Source organism: Pangasianodon hypophthalmus, chromosome 2 (genome assembly GCF_027358585.1).
Source record: "Pangasianodon hypophthalmus isolate fPanHyp1 chromosome 2, fPanHyp1.pri, whole genome shotgun sequence".
NCBI classification, from domain to species: Eukaryota; Metazoa; Chordata; class Actinopteri; order Siluriformes; family Pangasiidae; genus Pangasianodon; species Pangasianodon hypophthalmus.
In genome coordinates this window covers 19,365,723-19,387,819 of record NC_069711.1, presented here as the reverse complement: position 1 = coordinate 19,387,819, position 22,097 = coordinate 19,365,723, and the positions used below count along the sequence as shown (strand labels likewise).

Genomic DNA, 22,097 nt, shown 5'->3' with positions numbered 1-22,097 from the left:
CTCCTGGCCACACTGCATCTCCATAGCTGAGTCAGTACAGTTCTAAGACTAAGATCTGAGTAAACCTGATGACCTGCACTTTTTTTAAAAAACACCTACAGAATAAGAGAAGAGTGCTGAACTACTCATATTTTGGGATTATCCATAGCCCTTATATAGTGAGAATATTCTGAATTGCAAAAAGTGAAAAAATGTAGACAGGCCTTCCTGTAGACAGGCATTCTGGAAAAGTAGCATTAAAGCAAGCTTACCAAAAATTAAAAACATTACACAGCTAGAATTTTACATACAGTTTCTTTTACTGCGATAGCACATAGTATACAGATAACAAAAGAGAAAAACAAAATGTACAAAAGAGTCAAAATTATTCCTTAAACTAAGTTATAACCACAACATTCACTTTATATCTGTAAAAGAAGAGCCACATTAACAGGGCACAAAAACAGTCTTATCAAACACAAAAACAGACTTACAGTAAACAGCAAGTCAATCGTATTTATACAACTATCTTCTTCTGAGGTTGAAAATGTAAAATAATCCACACATTCTTATTACACAATTATTCTGTTTCTTTCAAGTACATACTCGACCTCTATGTGCCGTCCTCAACTGCTCTTCAGCATTTCAGATCTCATTGGCGCATCCACTTACTCTAAGATAAACAAAGTATAGAATAGATGCTCACAAATGGGGGACAGTGAGGCAGAAATATACTGCCAAATATGAAATTTGGGGGATTTTTTAGAACTGATCTGAAAATGCTTCCTTGAGTGTGTTGAATGCAAACACAGACAAATTCCACAGCTACACTCATGACAGAAGGCACTGAAACTTGGATTGTATACACACTGTGCTCTAGTGTGTTTGTGTGTGCTGCATACCAAGCTTTATACCTGTACACACTTTCCTTCAGTCGGCTTAGTAAAAATTTAAATTAAGAGGTACATAGTCTAGGAGTCATGATTTTCACTTCATGACATGACGGAGAAAATCTCCACCAAGCATGTGCGAGTTTCTAAAGCTCTCTATGACCAACACTATAACAACTCTACTATGACAAAAAAGAAAATGTAAGGCAACTTAATGTTCATTTTAAAACACTAAACTAAGAGTATCCTTGGGGGGAAAATGAAACAAAAATGTTAGTTGGGGTAACTGGGCCGTTTAATCCAGACCTAAGGAAACACAAATCCTCAATAAGCAGCAGTTCCTGTGTAGTTTGACTGGTTGGGACAGACAGAGGTTCCAGGGATGCAGAGGGTTTACAACCTGCTTTCTCTGCTCAGACTAATATAGATGGGGTGACATATATTTAGATCATATGTGTGATTGTGCACAGCAACCTGAAAAACCATGACATGGTCCAAACACTGAACCAAAATATTTTCATTTGACCTTACAGGTGCATAAACAGAGATAAAAAGAGAGAGATATAGGAGAGAGATTGCTCCCATCTTGTCTAGGTCCGCTCTTTGCGCTTTAACTTGGAGCTCTTCTTGACTGTGCCGTTTTTGTTGAGTAACTTGAGGACTCTATCTTTATGGTCCAGAACTTTCATCATGGTGTCTCTTGCCTCAGTCACCTGATCCATCACTAGCTTACAGCGCTGCATGTTACCCTAGAGACAATTCACACAGACAGACAAATATAATCACATATAATGAATACCTGTGTTCAACTAGTGAACACAAACTGAGTCACATGCAATATCCCAATTCCCACCCACGAGTCTCCTCTGTTGTACAGTTACTGACACCAGGTGGACAAAGAGTGTTTCCTCCTCCTGTTCATGAGCTTGAAAAGCACTAATTATGGCATTGAAAGAGTATGGTTAATAGACAGGGTCAGGATGGCCAAACTGAGTTCAGAAAGCAGTATCAGCAGGAATGGTCATTAAAAATGAGCACAAGGTGCCATGAATTGTCAGCACGCAAAGGTGTGTATCTCAGTGCTCATGGAGTTAGAGTGGATGATAATGAGGTAGAAACCTTACTTCTGTGTGACATCAGATAGTGGGATTATAACCGAACCTAAAACTGCTCCATTTTGCTTTTAGCTTTGGATCTCTTTGGGTCAAGTCCAACACTATTTACTTCACGTGATTCACTTCCTTTGGGCTGATATGGAACAATATCCAGTCTGGTAATGAAACAGTGGATAGTTGTTTAATGATGTTTCACTTCTTGTACTGACCTGGATGAGCTCGTTGATGCGGTGCAAGTCATCATCAGCTCCTGCTCTCTTCTTCGGGATGAGTCCCTCCTGCAGTGTGGTGAGGCGGCTGTACACGTCATGCTCTAGGCTTGTCTATAGTCACACAAGGATAAATAACTATCGAACAAATGTAAGCAAGGGAAATGCCAAGACGACCTGGTAACATTTCTCTGTACTTTCCTTTATTGTTCAGCACTGTACTTCCAGAAGGTTCCATATCTACTTATTTTATATTCTGCTTCACAATCATTACACTATTTCTAATGATGATTTACAAATACATGTACACTTTAATTTACTACACTTCTGTTGTCTACTTGGGTGTTATGCTGCTCCTGCTGTTCTGTGCATTTAAGCATTCTGTGTTAATTGCTCTGTGATGTAGTTGTCATTTCGGCTGTAAGCTGTGAGTATCTAAAGCTTTTTCTTTTACACTCTTGTACTAAGCCTGCTCCTGAAGGTTATATAGAACCTGAACTGCATTAATGCAAATGCTTCCAAATTATTTGGCAGTTTGGGAAAAACCCCTGAATTCAGGGGTTTTGACCAAAATGTGTTTCATCTGCCTGTAACTTACTTTGACTTGTCAAATTTATGAAACCATAAAATATGTTTCAGCAAAATTACACGGAATTATTTTTTCCTTTGAATCCTGCCTTGGCTATCTTTCTGCAGGGAGCCAGTTTAACAAATGCACTGGTAAAAACAGTCAGTCTGCCTAAAGATGTCAAAAACCATTTTAGGCAGAAAAACTGTGAGCATGTTTAAGGTGACTCACCAACTGCTTAAGCTGCGCAGCACACAAGTGCACCTTCCAACCCTGGGCACGGCACGCAACTCCCCTCTGATTGGCCATGTCTTGGAGAGAATTCTTTTTCTCCTCTGCAAAAGGTAGCAAGAAACAAGTATTATAAAGGCCAAAGCAAAATATGAAAAGCATATGAAGTATATGAAGCTGTATCATGCTTTTATTTTATTATTTTTGAAAAGATGAAGTTACTATTAAAATGGGTTTACAGACAGGACAGGAAACTAGAAAAGGGTGCATTTGAGAATAAAACACTCGTTAAAGACAGGTAATGTGAATTTTTGTGAATTCCCAGAAACTGTTCTGTAAATACCTAACATGCTGAAATTTTATAATAGTATACTGCATTATGATAGCAAATTATGATTTATATAGAATGTAGAGATACATCCTGTTTTCAAGAAGACAAGTGACATTTTGTGACCAGAACATGATGTCCAAATCGTCACTGGAACAGAAAGCACAATACAGTGTAACAGACAGTCGAGTGTGTGCACTGACACAGTACACTGTGGCTGTCAGTCACGTCCATAAGGCACGTGGCATGGCAGAGTCAAACACGCAGCATTGGTACTACATTTCACATGATCACTAGTGTTAGATACTTCTTTATGTTCTGTACAGCTGCTTTGTGACTATCATTGTTAAAGAGTTACAAAAATATTTATTTGTGTGGCAGTCCGGGAAAATCTGTTGGATGCCACTGCAGATGAATTCCAGCAAACAGCCATAATGGGGCTTTTCACGTCTACTTTATGAAAACAAATATATTTCACCAAAATGTGGAAAAAATGTTTTTATTAACTGGCCAAGGCTTTCTACTGCACATACACACACATACACACAATATATGCTTTGACCCTATTGTATCTGATTTGGTCGTACACTATACAACAAGTGTAGTCTTGTCATCTGACTACTGCTCACACTGTACCACTTGATCTCGACACGACGATGAAAAAAATCCCATCACAAAGGTGCTCACAATGTATGACTCCTCATGATTCATGAAAGTTAAATGCTACTCATGCCACTTTTCACCTCAGCCTTAAAATGGTGTCAAGCTGACAGGGCTTATTTTGCAGAGTTTTCTGTAATGAAACTTTAAAAGTAAAGAAAAGGTAAAGTAATACAGACATGGAGGAAGCTGTTGTTACCGTTCAGTTAGTGCCAGTTTCATTACATGGGTGTTTTTGGGATCTTTTTTTTTTTCCCCTTAGTGAAAGTCTAGTTTGCCTGGATTGGATTTAAACTGTTGACACAAGCTGGTTACTACTGCTTTATTAATTATGGTTACTGAGCAGGCACACCACACTGATGATATCAAAGACACAGACATCAGACTGTAGCACTGCTCATACTATATGATCTCCAATTAAATTTTACCATTCAATTCACATGCTTTAGCAATGATTCACAGAAGTGTTGGAGACAGCAAAATCATGTGTAAATTGCACAGGTGTAAGTCGGTTTTATCAAGAGAGCAATATGTAGGCAACAGCATTACCACTAACCTTTAACACGCATGTCGCTGTATCTCTGGAAGTGATGGTATGCAGCTTTCCAGGGGTTTCTGTAATGACGCAGGAGCGTGATTGGAGGTCTGGGGCGCACAGGCACATACCGTACACCCTCTTCATCTGGAAGACACATTAAACAAAAGGTCAGAATCTCTAACTCTGCATATGATAAGTGTGCATACACGATAAGTATAACAGAGAAAAAAAAATCATCTAAGGGTAAAACCTCAATCATTCTTATAGACGACTAAATCACTTAAACAGACAACTAGGTCAGGTTCTAGGGAATTCGGCATTATAAAGAAAAAGATGTTCCTTTATGAGCACTCTGTGGCCTTTGGTCCAGGGAAAGCTACTCACCCACATATTCCCTGGGAGGTGACTCTGGTCTCTCTGCTTTGCTCCCTGGAGTTCTGCTGCTAGCCCGCTCTTCGTCTGTGCTGTTGGTATCCATCATCTCACCCTCCTCGTTGGAGATAACGTGCTGCTGTTTGCGTGGTTTCTTCCGTGGGGAGGCGCCAGGCAGAAGATCTCCAGGCTGAGGGGGCACTGTGAGGCCTGAGGCCTGAGAGGAGAAGACGGAGGCTGGGGCTGTCGATGAGGGGATGGAAAGAGCTGCAAGAAAATTAGTGTACTGATTATATAAATACAATTTTATCTTTCTTTTTTAATGATGTTATTGGTTCAATTTACTAGGCATGTACAGTAATGATGATAATATTGTATTGCAGAGGGCTTTTCAGTAACTTAAATACACATACTGTACCTATACACAAAATTACCCAGACTTGAAACTGGTCAAAACAGGGGAGGAAAATTTAAAGCTAGCTTTCTATTCATTTTATGACTTCTTAGACAGATTCTCTGATATCGTGAACTGTAATGCATGAACAGCACTTTATAGATGTGATTTTATTACTATTATAATGATAAAACATGAATGAGAAGCATATTGAGATACCATTCCAAACAGTGAGACAGACAAAAAGGTAAGTCTATTGACCTGGCTGTGATGTGTCCATAGACTCCGCCTCCTGCTTTACTTTGATCTCCGGAAGGGCAGAGCTAAGTGCTGCTGTGCTACTGGCTGCTGGCTGAGTGGGGGAGGAGACGGCATTAGCCATAGAGGCAGGAACAGGAGGCGTTACGGCCATGGCTGCAGGGAGGGCAGACAGAACTGCTGCAGGCTGAGAGGGAGGTGGGGGAATAGGTGGGGCCAGAAGAGCAGGAATGGCCTGTGATAGGTGCTGAGCTGGAGCTGAGAGGGGCTGCTGTTCTCCACCATGAGTGGGCAGGGCCTCCACAGTGGCCATCACCGGAGGCGTCATGGCGACGTGAATGTCAGGTTTGGGCTTCACTCTAACCACACAAAGAAAAGAATTATATTAAATGTAGACTTTTAATTTTATCACCTGTACGACCATTCAAGGGCTCTAAGAGCATCATACACAGGAAAATGAAGACAACAACTTTTGGCAACAATAATTAGGCCGGTGTCCTTTCACATTAATCTAGATGAAGGAGGGTCAGTCTGCGCTTACCCCGCTGGTCGTGGGGATCCAGCCAATCGCACGCCACTATCCACTCTTGCAGAACTAGGCTCGCTCGGCTGCGCTTGGATCAAAGTTTTACGCACAGCCCTGGAAATACACCCCAAAAAGACCAGACTAACACTCCATCCCAGAAACACATCCCAAAACTTTACTCACATCATAAGTTGTCTCAATCACATACACCCTGCCGCATATACCTCTGCTAGCTGCTTTAGTGTATCCCACAGTGAAATACACCAGCATTTGAGCAGGTTCAGGGGATTGTATGTAAGTCATGGGAAAAACAATAGAAAGTCTTATAAATGTTTGTATGATGCCCAAGATCCAATATGATGAAACCTTTCTCAACAATCAGTTGAAGCCACAATTCGAACCAATCAGACTACTGTCAGGGTGCGGCCTAACATTCTAATGAACATGTTTAATTGACATCCCGTTGTCCAAGACTCCCAGGATGTTCTGACACTCAGGCAGAACTAAACAATGATAAAAGTAGGAAAAATAATCAGGACTGATAAAACCTACATATGCAAACCTACCAAATTATATTATTATAGTAGGCTATCTGCTATGCTAGACTCAAAAGAGACCATTCAAGTGGAAATGCAGTTTTGGAAAACATCGGGTTTACCACGTGATTTTGTGAGGGAAAAGCTTAACACTAGCTACACCTAATTTACAAAAAGGGAGGAATTCTGGGAAACTCTGCGTAAACTCTGTAGACACTGCACTACTTTGTAAAGCATATTGTGTGCCCATAAGACCAATACTGAGCCAGTGAGAATGCAATTCTGATTTAGATTTTGGGACTTTAACACTGAGCCAGCTCAGGTATTCGTCTACTTATGGCTGTCTAATACTCACTTGAAAACGAAACGTTTGGTATCAAATAGAGTGAAATTGATAATAAAGGTCATGTTTCTGCTCACAAGATCCAACTGATTTGAGCACGGCCCACTTACCCCTCATTCACAGGTTTCTTGCGGAGGATGCTGGGTCTGGGTGAAGAGACTAGTGTGGGTGCGCCTGTGCTCGTCCCCTGGGGGTGCGTCTGAACTACAGTGGTGACAGGCTGCGTAGCGCTGAATGTACTGCCAATTGGGTTGGTCACAAATCCAGTGCTCTCAGCCAGAACTACACCTGCTAAACAAAAAAGAGCAATTTATTTCAACAATGTAAAACTCGAACTTCTGAAAATTCAGGAAAAATTGTTTATTTATTCATTATTACCCGATGGTTTTGCCTCTGGCTGTGGCTGTTGTGTGGCAACTGGTGCCTGCTGAATTCCCTGTGTACTGATTGGTGCAGTGGCATGCAGGCCCTGTACTCCGATTTGTGTAGGCTGAATGCCCTGGGCAGCCATGGAAGCTGGCTGGATATTCTGAGTACTGATTTGAGCTGACTGCAGGCCGATGCGATCCACAGTCATCAGCTGCATTGGGTTTAAATGCACAGTGGTGGCCACGCCCACACCAGCCTGAGCAGGAATCGCAGAGCTTGGAGCCTGTGCTGTGACTAGACAAAAGAGATACAATAAATAAATAAATGAACAAATGAATGAATGAATGAATGAATGAAAATATGATTTTTGTAGTCTCTAGATCTCTGCTTGGATAAAGCATGAATTCCAAATCAGAAAGCTAAAAATATACCAAAGCACGTACAATCATGTACAACTACAAAGTTAAAAGCAAAGTGAATATAGCTATTCTATGAACTATTACCACATATGACAGCAACAGAGTCATACATATAGCCTTATTTCACAAACACACACTGTGCCCTGAGTTACTATGTTTACCTGGATAGGGTCGGATGGTGGAAACAGAGCTAGTGATCGGTGTATAGGTATGTGCGAGCGGATAGGCGTATGGTGGGTTTGTGGGTAAAAAGTACTGGAACTGGACAGGCACAGTGGGTCTATATGCAAACACAGAGAGAGAGAGAGAGAGATCAGCATGTGTATAAAACAGGTTGTGTGGTAGACACTTTCTTATTTATGATTTTTCAAATACCTAATTAATTAACAAGCACTTGATCTTACAAATAATTTTTTATGTTAAGGATCAGAAGTCACCTATTGTCACTGCGGGCCTCCATAGTGACAGGATTCGGGGACGAGCGGTGGCCAGAGATGGGGATCAGGTTTGTTCTCTCCCCAGAATATTCAGGTTGGATCCGAGGGGAAGTGTGGGTAATCGGCTGAGGAACCACTTTAGCTGCACCAAAACACAGGTCATGAGCAGATCTAGCAAAGTTTTGTCAACACCTGGCATTTGAACGCTTCATTGTTTTGAAGGTTATCTGCACTACAGAGCAGATAACCTTTTTTTAAAAGACAGAAACTTGTTGGTAGAGGTCACAAGCAGGACCAAGACGTTACAGATTTAAGTGGAACAAAGTGGAAAATTCAGCTGACAGGATGCTCCAAAAAGAAATAAACAGTAATAAACCTGATAAGCAAATAAGTGCTTGGTGCTTACCAACAGGAATGGCAGAGCTGGTTACAGCCGTGGCATGCGAAGAGTGGGAAGCCATCGTCATGGAAACTATTGTACTGCTGCTCATCTGGGTGTGAGGTGCAGAACCTTTGGAACATAGGATGGATTCAGAATCACTGTCTCACAGACATATACACACATGGAGAGAAGTGAATCTTTGTTCATTGGGAAATAGACTAAAAGAAAATTTGAACTCTGTACCTGTTGTGGTAGTTGATGGGACAGTATTGGTAGCTAAGATGGGTGCAACAGTCGCCGCAGCAACAGGAGTCACAGTGCTGAAAATAGGCTTCTAGAGACAAGAATGTACTCACATTAGAGTCCTTATAATAAAAAAAATAATAATTCAGTTAACAGTTTTTAGCCTGAAACCTCCTTGTGTATATGCATTTTCAAACAAAACATTTTATACTGCTTTTTTAATGCATTACTTTTAAGAGGTTCTCTGTACATCATATCTGTTAAAATACAGTATATCAATCAAATACTGTGTTTATATTCAAACAAGTATGGCTGTTTGAACAAGCTGGTTATGATCATGTCGACTGATCTGGTGTTAAAAAGGAGCCTTACCTGGGTCATGGTGTGTGCAGGCTGGGCTTTTTGAGCTCCCATGGCTGGATGGGAAGGCAGTGTGATGCGTGCGCCTGTATCTCTCTGTGTTGAAGGCCTCTGGATACTGATGGTGGCACTAGGAGGGTGGACTGTAAGCCCCGGACGCCTGAAAAAGCAACAATATTTCACTACAATGTTATGGCCAATACTACTTCGGCTTAAATTACCTAATGCATTTAGCTGTGAAAAGCAGAAGAGGACTACATAATAACTAACCCATGCACTATCTCTGCAGTGTGAGTAACTGGAGGGCTGATAACAGGAGATTGGGTTCTGGCTGTTGAAATGGGGGCAACCACGGTGGGCAGTACAGCGGTGGAGGTGGTGGCTGCAGGTCGAGACTGTAAAAAATTTGCAGTTGTAAAATTACAATGCTTATATTACATTACATATTTACAAGCAGCCCAATAATGCATTATTAATCCAGCTGACTTGTTCAATCAGCCAAAATATTTAGGCCTACACATAAATCAAAATAGAGTATACTGATTAAGGCCAATTCAAGTGAGTTGTGGATAATCTGTTTAATAATTATGCATGATGCATGTAACTGTAGCCACTGAATAGGAACACTACACATAAATCATAAGTAAACATGAGTAACTAGAGAGAAGAAAAACAATTGTTTAAAAAACTGGGAAGAACAAAAGCAGACTAATATTTAAGAGAAGAAAGTGAGTGTGCTGATACAGCTCTGAGCAGGAAGTGTACCGGAATGGAATGGATGATGTGCTGTACGGCTGCAGGTTGAGCCGGTGCTGCATTCGCTCCACACGCGGGTCTCAGAACTGTAGGGCCCTTAGTGCTCGACATCACAGCTGCAGCAGCTGCACCTGAAAATCCAGGTTTAAAATTGCACCACAGTCACAGCTGAACAATCACAGAACCATCAACGTACTGCAAAATGCTCGTTTATTCAGTGAAACATGTCTTCAAGTGACTGGAAAACCGATTAATTGGCAGCCAGTAACCTTCAGTCACTTCCAACTTACTGACAATAAAAATATAGGTTGTGTCAATTAAGAGAATAAAATTTAGCATTTACTCAGCCTCTCTGTCAATAAAACAGTTTTACTTCCAAGCTACTTAAAAATTAGAAAAGCTTCCACCCTCACTACTTCATACTGTAATAAAACTAGTAGCTTTTTATTTATTTTTATTATTTATTTTACTTGTATTAGTCCTTATAAAAGAAATCAAATCACTGAGTGACTCATTTAGACCCAGTTTTTAGACCCAGAGGTTTAGACTTAAATCCATGCAAATGCTTTGATCAAATTATTACCAAAATCTGTTTTGTTTTTTTTTAATTATCATATTTTGTACATGTACACACTGACATACAACAGCACATTTGGGATGTAACAATATTTGAGCTGACCTCTGGGCAGGTGGGAGGTGAATGTGTGAGGGGGAGCAGTAGGAGAGCCGATCTGGAGTGCAGGTGTGCTGCCCCTGATGATCTGCAGGTTGGTTGCCATCAGGTGGTGCAGATTACTCTGTCCCTGCAAAAAAGCAAAATAAGAACATTTTCCACAATCTCCACTTTCAGGACATTGAGCAAGTAGAAATTTCCCTGAGGTGAACAACCCGAGTGTATTGGGCCTACCTGCTGACCGCTGATGGTTGCCACAGGGATGGAGGCTGGAGCCATACTGCTTTCCAGGGTAACAGTAATATGACCAGGCACCTTTGCTGGGCCGGAAAGGTGCCCTTGACTAGCAGCTGGAGCTGGGGCAATAAGTCGACTGGGCATAGCAGACTTTAGGCCAGCCTGCTGGAGGAAACAAGCAAAAAAAAAAATCTATTGAAGTTTTCCAATACAGTTGCTTGATTTACTATTACTATTCTAAAATAAACTTTAAATGTTACTGCTTGAATGTGCTTAGATAATATTCAAAACAGATGTGCTTTATTCAGTGCACCATTCTCACCACATTCTTTCTACGCCACTTAGGTACTTGCTACCAAGAACTGGTTACGAAGCCTAACAGTCCAAAGAACAGGCTATTTAACATGAGCTACTGGTACCTTGACTGCTCCGTCAGTGAAGGCAGGCTGCTGGCCCGGGGCCAGATGACCTGGCGGTGCAGCTACAGTGACTGTGGGGTTCGGCTGGATTGACAGGTGCTGTGCCAAAGCTGGTGCCTGGCTCAAAGTCTGCACTTGAGGATAGGGCCTAACCACCACAGTCTCCTGCTTATCGTCACGGAACTGCAAAGCCGCCCCAGCCACACTGCCACTAGGGAGAGAGTCCTGAGGGTGGTCTGCCTCTCTGCTGCCTTCTTCTCCTCCTACAGAAGTCAGTGCACAATACAGTTTAGTAAAGTCAAATTTGTTATTCCTACCATATGCATCTAAATAGTGGAAGAAACAGCAACGCCTGGTACTCATGGTGCAACACCGGAGGCAATACAGAGCTATGTGCAGAACGACATATAGTGCCAAGAGCAAGCAAAACAGTACAATAAATAAGAGAACTTTAAAATTCCTTTAAAAATTGCATTTAGTTTTATATTAGCCTATAACTGTATACTGCCTCAAGCTAGGTTTTAAATTCCTTCCAGCAAAAATAAATAAATAAAAAATTTAAATTTATGGACTTAGATTTATAGATATAGATTTATAGATTTACATCTCCCTCAACAAAGATCAAATAATAAAATACACACATATATATTCACTACACAAGGTGTAACATTACAGAATGCATTCAAGATGTAGCCACAGAAAAGATTAATTCCAAAAACCTTTGGAATCTTTTGGACATTTTGGACATATATAATTTGAAAAAAATATGACATGATATTTTCTTAGAACAAGCAACAAGCAAGTTTTATTCCGACATCAAGCAACGTGTTCAGGAAAAGTTTATTTCAATAGACTAATGGCAGGAAACACACAGATGCAGCATGGGGGTTAATGTGCACAAGAGCAGACTGAGTGTGTAAATTACATGTAACTAAACCATTCATCTGCAGCAAATCAAAACATTTAAAACTATAACTCAAATGAACTGGAGATGAGCATCTACCTGGTTGACCTCCTGGAATGAGGGTGCTGTTGCCAGTGGGTGCGGGGCCCTGTCCCACTCCTGCAGGAGGCAAGGGCGCCCGGGGAAACTGCTGAGAACTCATTTTACCTCAACAACCTACAAACAGAGAAGATCTAATAAGAGAAGTACTTCAAATTATGATGATCCCAACACCAGAGCTCTCTTTATGTCTGAAACTACATCATATTCACTATACAGTGCACTGTTCAGGAAGTCTAACTCAGAATATCTAGCACACTTATGAAATCCAAACAATGCACTGCATTAGGTTGAGTAATAAAAGACCCTGTGTGACTGTGTAGTCAATTGATTTTCTGCACTATTTTAAGCTCCACCTCTTGATTCACATGGTACCTGGGTTAGAAGAGTAACCAATTTCAGTTACTAAGCTTAGCCATTTGTGTTCTCTGTAAACATGCACGGTCTGTGCTGTGTCAGTTAACACAACACACATTCACTGAATTAAATATGTCAGTCAATCAAATCAAGAAATAAACTGAATCTGTTCTGGTACCCATTATGGGATCGGTACATTCTTAAATTGTGTCACAGTGAGGGCTCTTTCACACCTATTAGTCCATTCAGTGTTGCCAACTTAGAGACCTTGTCGCTACATTTGTTGAGTTTTAGATCCCTTTAGCAACTTTAATTCAAAAAAGAGCCTAGCAACAAATCTAGCGACTGTTTAATCACAAGTGACTGTCTTGAACTCGATATGGTTCTCCAGTGCACATCACAGCTGCTGATGTACCAACTGAGACAGCAAGTTTGCTCGACTCACCATTAGTGTGTAATGCCTGTGCTGTGCTTATTCCCATTATTCCCAATGACCAATCACTGATCAGCGTTATTCCCAATGACCAATCACTGATCAGCGTTATTCCCAATGACCAATTACTGATCAGCGTTATTCCCAATGACCAATCACTGATCAGCGTTATTCCCAATGACCAATCACTGATCAGCGTTATTCCCAATGACCAGTCACTGACCACCACTGGTTCCTATGATGTACCTCTTCTTTCTTTGTTTTAAACTTTCTCCTTGGTGATATTTACAAGTAATAAAAGCGAATCTTTCTTTCATGATTACTCACCTTTCGCAGACTTCTTTCTACAAGACCTAAATTATTTATGAAATAAATTATATTATTTTCTATTCTGATAAAGCTCTATTCTATTTTATTAGATTATAAGTCTAAACCTACCCTAATTTGTAATTTGATATGTCAATGACCATGATGAATACATCAGTGTATGTGTACGTGATGAATACATCAACGTATGTATCAACAAATGTGCTATATCTTAGTTTTATTTTAACTTTAATTGTTAGATTTAAAATGTATAAATCTTACCGGATCACACTGTTCAAATGTGCAATATGTTAAGTGCAGTATCTTAGCTGCTTCACTATCTTAACTGAACAGATCTGATCATTTATGCTAATATTTATATCCTTTTATGTTTATGTTATCCCTTACTCCTTTTATTTTATTTTTATGCATCATTAGGAGGGACACACATTTCGCTGTACCCTGTACAATGACAATAAAGAATCTAAAATGCAAATTAGTCCGTGACGTCACCGCGAGAGCTTTCTGAGCCTGCTTTAGACACTTTGCTCTGAAAAGATTTTGGCAGCACTGAGTTTATTTATAAAGCTTCAGAAACACGTGGCATTTCTGCAGGTGCTATGGCTCTGTCCTTTGGCTCAGTCTGCGGTTTTTTTATTTTTATTTTCGGTAGCTCGCATTTGCAACCCAAACTATTCAGCATGCTCCTTCCTCCTTCCTCCTTCCTCCTTCCTGCACTTGGATGGATTCAGAGCCGAATCGCACTACAGTTCGATCAGAACCGGACCGCCAGCTTGTTTTGGTCCACAGCTGAGTGTGATTATTGTGCTCTTATCGCTCCAAAGCTAAGCGCACCAAAGAAGAAAAAAAAAACAGAGAGAAAACAACAACAACAACAGCTCCATAAACCAAACCAAACCAAACAGCAAACAAACCGAAAGTACTGATCTCACTCTGGCTCGGATCCAGCAGATGGACTAATCGGTGTGAAAGTGCGAATAGAGACCCGCTGAAGCGCGGTGTTTCCCGTCCTGTGGCTGTGTCTGGCTTGGCTGAGCTCTGCACGCTGCTTTCATGCACGAAAACAAAGCTGCAGTCTGCCATCTACATCCCTGCATGTCTACACTTTCAGGGCTTTTTTTTTTTTTTTTTTATGATCTGCAAACACATGCAGGCGTAAACACCGCACTGCAACCCACTTTCCAGCTTCTTTCCAGCTAGCTAGCTCATACTAGCTACCCTAAAACTATAAACAAAATGACCAAAGGGTTATTATATCACAAAAAAAGATAACACAATTTATCAGTGCTTAACATTGCTCTGTTCTGTTTAAGAAGTAAAGTCCAGCTGCAATAATAACGCGATCTATAGCTGAGCAGCTCACTAGCTAATTCCGAGCTATCATTGAGCTAGCCACCGGTCAGCTTCACGGCGCTTTACATTTTGAACCACAGCAGCGAGTACAATATCAGCAATAACAATTTACATGCAGGTCAATAAAACAACAACAACAACTGCAAAATAAATACCCGAGCTTTACAGCTAGGTTAGAGGCAGCGTCGGAACTAAACAGGCTAGCAATGCTAACTGCTAAGTAGCTAACACTCTTAGCTAAATGCCGACCTGCTACTAAACAACGCTACCATAACCAATAAGCGATATATAACTAGCTACCAGGACAAATCAGATATTTATTGCAGATATGTTGCATACAGAACTATTATATAAAACATTCTGTAATCTAACGTTGGCTAACTCACTAGCTTGTTCGCTAGCTAACAGTTAGCTAACCGTTAATTGCTCCAGCCAGTGATATGGGTTTGATAGTGATGTATTTTATATCAGTCAGCATTTTTATATCCTGCAACACAACCCTGTAATTTCCCACAAAGATCATAAGTAAGAGAAGAACACAAAGTATTAATAAAAATGCTACCGTGAGTCCGTCATTTAGTCCTGCTCCATAACTACAGGGTGAAAGTAGCAGCAATGAACATGAGACAAAATGGACGAAAGAAAACTACTTTTCACAATAAAAGTCGAGTTTTGCCCTCACACCGTCTCACATATTATTATTTCTCAAATATATTTAGTCTCTATAGTCTCATCAGTTATTCCAATTATTTACAAATACAATCTCACCGTTTCATATTTTTTATCTAATAAAAACGAAAGCCAGATAGGTGTTATTTATTATTAGTTATTTTAATGATACATCTGCGGGCAGTAATTATATAATTCTCATGATTTGATCATGCTCATTATGGTTAGGCTAAAGGCCATACAGTGTTTCGCAAAAGCAGACTAAAATAACAATGTTTATAGCATAGCTCTGCTGAATTCTCGAATCTGATTGGTCACAAGGAGTTGTTTAATTTTCTATAACAACAGCTCTGACAATTGCATTGGCTGTAATTCAGATCACAGGTTTGTATTAATGCACTCCTTCAATAAGTTATTGAACAGTAACAGCAGTACGCTCTGCATAACCTAAGGCCATAACCTAATAATAAACAGGCTCACAAAACGTTATTTAACAAAAAAAATCTTACAGTTGTTGATTCTGTAAGGATATGCTTATTTAACATTTATGGAAGGAGTCTCCAGTGTCAGGGCTTTGTAACTGTCAGTTTTTCACTACAGGAAAGTCCTCAGGACAAAGGCCTATGCACTCTCAGATATCTCAGTAACATGACAAGCTGCATTTTTTTTTTTAACATCAAGAGAGAGAGAGAGAGAAAGTGAGGCCAGTGAGTAAATAAGTGAAAACAGGAACTTGTCTTGCAGACATTCCACAATATTAAATGTAGCTATAAATGGATAAAAGCATGACATATTCATTAAGAAGGATGTAAAGGCATTTCTCCCACCCTGGAACTGATTATTTTCCTATAACAGCATGCCCCATAGTGTTTTATTTGTATTGAAGCCTTCCACACATTTATAATATAGTTTAAAAACAACCAAATGTCTAAGGGAGAATGTTTTGTGATTCAATCTAACAGGGATATGAACGACGCAGACGTGAGCAATAACTCAAAAAGCGTTTCCTGACTCGTGCCACTAGATGGAAGAGTAAGATTAAAGGTCAGCTTAAATGTTCCTGTGCAACTCTTAGCACCAGCATTTAGGAGCAGTGAAATAATATTTTATTATTCATATTATTATTTATATATCAGTACTACACTTCAGTGTGCAAAACTATGCAGCAGTCCATTAAACATACATACATACATACATACATATATTTCTCCTTATTTTTTTGTTTAAAAAAATAAGGAGAAATATTTGTTGAATATATCTATATTCAAGATATCATTGCCTCCATCCATCCATTTTCCATACTGCTTACCTACTCAGGGTCACCAGGAGCCTATCCCAGAGGACTCGGGGCACAAGGCAGGGGACACCCTGAACGAGGTGCCAACCCATTGCAGGGCACAATCACACACACTACGGATAATGCAGAGATGCCAGTCAGCCTACAATGCATGTCTTGGGACTGGGGAAGGAAACCAGAGTACTTGGAGGAAGCCCTGGAAGCACAGGGAGAGCATGCAAACTCCACGCACACAGGACGGAGGCGGGAATCAAACCCCCAGCCCTGGAGGTGTGAGGCAGCAGTGCTAACCGCTAAGCCACTGTGCCCTCGCCTTTATTTCCTAAAATATAATTTTTGCTATGTACAAAATTCTTTCATACATATAAGCAAGTAAGTAAGTAAATATTATTTATACAGAACATGTAACCCACTGTCTGTTGAACAATGTGCTGTCCAAACTGCTACATTCAAACAAGTGACAAAAACAGTCTTAAGATGAAGATTTAGGCTGGACTTCACTGCTTCTAATCTGGTGATCCTTGAGGGAGGGTGTTCTTCCTCTTTTTTATCTCATGTGACATTGTTTCCCATTTTTTGATTGCCATAACACACTTCCACATTCCTCAGCACATTGTAACAGGCACAAAGCCTGAGTAGTTCCTGTGGAACTGAACAGCCAAGGCACTATGTGTATCTGTGTAATACACACTGGTTTCTCGTCTCGTTCTGCATTCTTGAAATTAGGAAATGAAAGCCGTTGTCTGCTTGGGCTAGGACAATTTTATTTCATTTCTCCTGATTAATAGTTCAACTTAATAATTTTTTTTTATTGATATAGAACTTTTTGATTTAGATCTCTAATGAGAAAGAGAAACCTTGAGACGAATCAGACTCCAAAAGGAACCCATCCTCTTCAGGGTGACATTGAATAGTGGGATTAAACATCATTACTATTCTACAAATGTAGACCATAAAGTAAAGCAGAGTTATGTGTGCTGAAAGGATGTTCAGCATATTATGAGTAGGAGTCCTGGGATGAGCACAGGACAGTCTTTATGATTATAGCAGCACTTCCTAGGTACATGTCTAAAGTATCCAGGTGAGATTATCCACTGAACTTGGGCAATAAACTGTTTTTGGGAAGTACAAATCTTTAGAGTATCCATGTGGGACCATCCATAACAGAAGAAAGTGCATTACAAGTGCACAAAGCTCCAAGTGGAGGATCAGGATAAAACAGGCAGCTCTGTAGGGCGAGAGTAGGCACAACAGTAGAAGCGTGTATCACGTGTGTATCAGGTGGCAGGAGTGCACGTACAGTTATAATAATGACCGATATGCCCATGTAACTGCTATAATAAACACTAAATAACCAAGTCTCCAGGTTCAGTGATTTGAGGCTATTGTATATTGACCCTGAAGTGTTTCAGGTCCCACGGCAACAAACCATTTCTCAAAATATCTCTAAGGGTGATCGTCCATGGAAATTGGGATCAGGAGAGCAAATGTTTCAGGGCTTCCTGTCCCGCTCCAGTCCAGCTCACATTCCAGAGGCCTCCACTAATATTTACACAAGGCATTCCCTTATATTTCCCCTCAAATACAGTAGCGTTTCTCTTTCTAGATCTAGTACCTTAGAACTTTCATTCTAGTAAGAATAATGTGTGTCTGCCTCAATCGTAATCATAGTGGATGGAAAACGATAAGTACAAGCCCCCTAGACTTTGCCCAGCTTTAGAGAACTAGGTTAATGTTAATGTTAAAGTTAATGTAGAGATTGAGCAAGAATGTAGGATGTTGAACTAAATTCTGACTTGGGAGACAGAAGATTTGGGTTCAATTAAAATTTTATTTATCCCCAGGGGAAAATTGACTGTTGTGCCATCATTATCCGTAGATTGATCAAGACATATGTATAAAAAAATCATCAGATATTACATAATAATAATGATAATGAATAGGAAAGCTGTTATTTTCACCACTCCTCATGACTTCATGTCTGTAACAGCTTGTGTTTCATCAACTCAGTACTAGAAATGTCAAAACATTAGGTCATCTCATATTGTATCAAACTTTCTGTTGTCCTGCTACAGGTGAAAATCAGATCTATTTCTCTGTACGCAGTTGAGAGTCAGGATAAAGTCAGCATGTGCTCGAAACCCCGAGGGAGTGGAGGGGCCGTGATGTCAGGTGCATGACAGACAATTTTGGACCTGAAAAGGCTCTGAGGCCTGACAGCAATGTCAGAGCTTTAGCATCAGGTTGCTGTAACATTTCATTGGGGACCATTACATCATCTGGATATCAGAGCAAGTTGGCAACCCCAGGGTGATGTGTGATCCTAGGAGTTGTAGCTATTTTTCCAGGGGACCAGTGTGTTATTTATAGGGACGAGTATGTTATCCACAACCCCCCTCCCCTCCCCCTCCCCTTCCCCGCCTGAGAAAGGTGCTTCTGCATGATACTTGTGCTGAGGCAAAATCTGAATCAGCCATAGAGTTCTTACCCTAAGCGTAAAAAAAAATCAGCACCTTATTACAATCATGCGCTGGATGTTCACTTACTTTGTTCAGTTTATTTGCAACACAAGTCCAAATCAGAGACAGAGATGATTAAATCGTAAAGGATTGGTGCTTTTTGATGCCTGTTTAAAAAATGTGTCTGTTTACATGTGCAAGCATTACCATAATGCATTTAATAGCTTATTTCTCTCAGCATAATTTGGATTGCAAAGGAGCAGACAAATAATACTCCCAAAAGCGTCCTTTACTGTGAAGAGAACAAGCAATGTTTGCAAGGTGTTACCTGATAAGTGATCATAAATTTATGATCGTATGCCCATAAAGCTGTTAACAATTTGATCAGTTGTGATGGATAGATATAATTCAGTAAGGATGACCTCAGATTTTCCTGAAAGTCAAGAGCATTTCTAAGCCAATAAATAAGTTATCTGAACAAAAAAAAGTCGTGTTTTTTAACCCTTCTTCCATATCAACATGACATCTCTTTTGCCGTGTTTACTCTGAAAAAATGGCAACCTTCACCTGTATGACTGTAGAAAAAAACAGAGCAATAAGACAGATTTGATGAATGCCAGATTTGCCTACAGGAATTCTCCTTTGCCCTACATTCGCAGACGGCAATTTATCTATGAATGAATTACTTTCCAGGCTTGAGAGTGGGAGTGTTGCTGAACATTAAGTGTTTTTGCGCAATGCTTTGCTGCATGTTGGAATTCTTGGCAGCTGCACTGGGAGAAATCATCAAACCAGAATGTCACTAATGATTAAAGATCTGACACTGTCCTGTCGATGTAACTGATAAAAGCAAGACATCAATGTGCAGGTGCTCCAAGATAGAGGCCTGGAATTATTGGAAAGAGGAGGAGGACGCTGCTTTGGAAGCTGCTTTGTCTGTGCTTTGAGGTTTTGCTGAGTTTACAGCATGTTATCCAAAGGCAACAGGATATTCATGTTTTCCACAACTTAAAAAACAACCATAAAATGAATTTTCTTGAGTTTTAGCATGGCTTAAGTGACCAGTGTTTTTTCTTTCTGTCTTTAACTGTCTTTCTGTTTCTGCTTAGTTATTGCTAAGAATGCATGGCATAAGTTAAAAAAAATCTCATGGGTTTAGCATGTTTTATCCAAAATAATTTGCAGTAGGCCTCTGCTAAGATAGAAATATGTGTGTGTTGTGGGCTATATTTTGAATCAGCGTTCCAGTGTTCAAATCACACAATTATCAGAATTCATTTCAAAATGAATCATGCTAAATATTCATTCATTCATCTTCAGTAAACACTTTATTCTGGTCAGGATCATGGTGGATACTGAGTCTATCCCAGTAACACTGGATACAAGGCAAAAAAATTCACCCGGTCCATCTTAGTGCACCATGCACACACACATTCACACACTCATTCACACCTGTGGGAAATCTGCCTACCTGCATGTCTTTGGATGGTGGGAGGAAACCGGAAAACCAGTGGCGAACTCATGCAAACCAAGGGATAACATGCAAAACTCCACATGAACCGTAACGAGGGACCCTGGAGCTTTGACGTGGCAATGCTACACACTGCACCACCGTGTCATCCATGCTCAACATACTAACATTAAATTGTTAGAGTTTTTCTCTGCTTGGTTGGACAAGACAGGATTTTTTTTTTTTTGCTTAAAAATTCTCCATGACTATTCACAATGCTGCAGCAACTCAGCACACATAATATTTAGGGGACATACTTGTTAAAAGCTTTTCTTCCTCAAAACAAGTAATGAAATTAAATGAAAAAATAATTACAAACGAGCATGTGGCTCACTGGCACTGACCCACCAAAGTTTTTTAAGTGGTTCTTGGACCAATCATTTCGAGGATGTGTTCTATAGGCTATGCATGATAAAATGGACACAAACTCTGGGAATAAACTCACATATTATGCATAATAGTTTAAACAAAAGAAAATGTTGTCTATAGGTAAATCTAGTGGTTGTATCCTCAGACATTCAAGTTACTTAAGGAAACCTTTTCAGGCAATGAACATTTTCATTTTAATGCAATAAACTGATTTTGAAGATACCCAGACATTTCTGTCTGAAACTAAGGGGTCTCATCCTGGAATTTAAACACATTATTTTCAGTATTAATGAGAAAATACAACAGCTGAAGAAGTTGTACTCTTCACCAGGGAAAAAAACATTCCATATGAGATAAACAATGATGGAAATGTAACCTTTATGGCCTTTTGTGCTTCATGCTGTAAAATATTTCAGATTCTTCAAGGGGTTCAGGAAGTTTAAGGTGTGCTTTGCTGGAAGACACATAAATATCCATCAGCGTCTGGTGAGGTTCTTCACCCTGCAAGTAAAATGCACGTGCACATACCGTTCATGCCTCTGTTCCACACATAGACCTTTGTCCATATGAGGTCTGCAGGTCTGTCTTAAAGCTATAGCACTGATGTTATATGAAAGCTGCCTCTTCTGTCCCTCAACCCTACCCTGCTACCAAACGCAAAAAGTGTGACCACAAACCCTAAATATGTGGCAGCATGCCTTTGCTCACCTGTTAGTCTGTGGCTCTAACAGAGCTCTTGTGAAAGAGACATAGGGAACGTTCCTGTGTAGAGCCAAATTCCTTACCAGCTTATATCTGTGCTCATAAAATAGAAGGTGCAAATGAATAAGTCTCAAAAAGAAACAAGGCTTGGAATGGGTTACTTGATATAGATATTTAGGCTACATGATATATTGTTACTGGCCTTTGTGATATGGGAATGGCAGAAGGCTGCATTACACATATGAGCCTTCTAACCTATCAGTAGATGTTTTATAGTCCAGATGAATCAGGCACCAAAACAACCTGCTGTGCCAATGTACAGCCCCTAATCTCTGTACAGGCTTATGACCACATAGCATTATACAGTATTATGACC

At 40.1% G+C, this 22,097-nt stretch overlaps 1 protein-coding gene across 7 annotated transcripts; it reads right to left on the bottom strand.

Annotated features, from left to right (window-relative positions):
- Nucleotides 1-280: 280 nt before the first annotated feature.
- sap130a (Sin3A-associated protein a) lies at nt 281-15,392 on the bottom strand. 7 transcript variants are annotated; one of them, XM_026920392.3, is made up of 21 exons: nt 15,278-15,392; nt 12,246-12,362; nt 11,243-11,505; nt 10,821-10,988; nt 10,593-10,716; nt 9,923-10,044; nt 9,428-9,552; nt 9,170-9,317; nt 8,798-8,888; nt 8,579-8,683; nt 8,173-8,314; nt 7,897-8,015; nt 7,326-7,610; nt 7,058-7,238; nt 6,084-6,182; nt 5,546-5,901; nt 4,903-5,157; nt 4,537-4,662; nt 2,993-3,096; nt 2,194-2,307; nt 281-1,618 (listed from the first exon to the last, which is right to left on the bottom strand). In XM_026920392.3, the coding sequence occupies exons 2-21, from the start codon at nt 12,346-12,348 to the stop codon at nt 1,460-1,462; spliced, it is 3,189 nt and encodes a 1,062-aa protein (XP_026776193.2). In that variant the 5' UTR covers nt 12,349-12,362; nt 15,278-15,392; the 3' UTR covers nt 281-1,459. The 7 variants fall into 7 exon arrangements, with proteins under 7 accessions (XP_026776193.2, XP_026776203.2, XP_026776214.2 ...); XM_026920402.3 differs by having other exon boundaries at nt 7,058-7,235; XM_026920413.3 differs by having other exon boundaries at nt 10,821-10,985.
- Between the last annotated feature and the right edge of the window lie 6,705 nt (nt 15,393-22,097).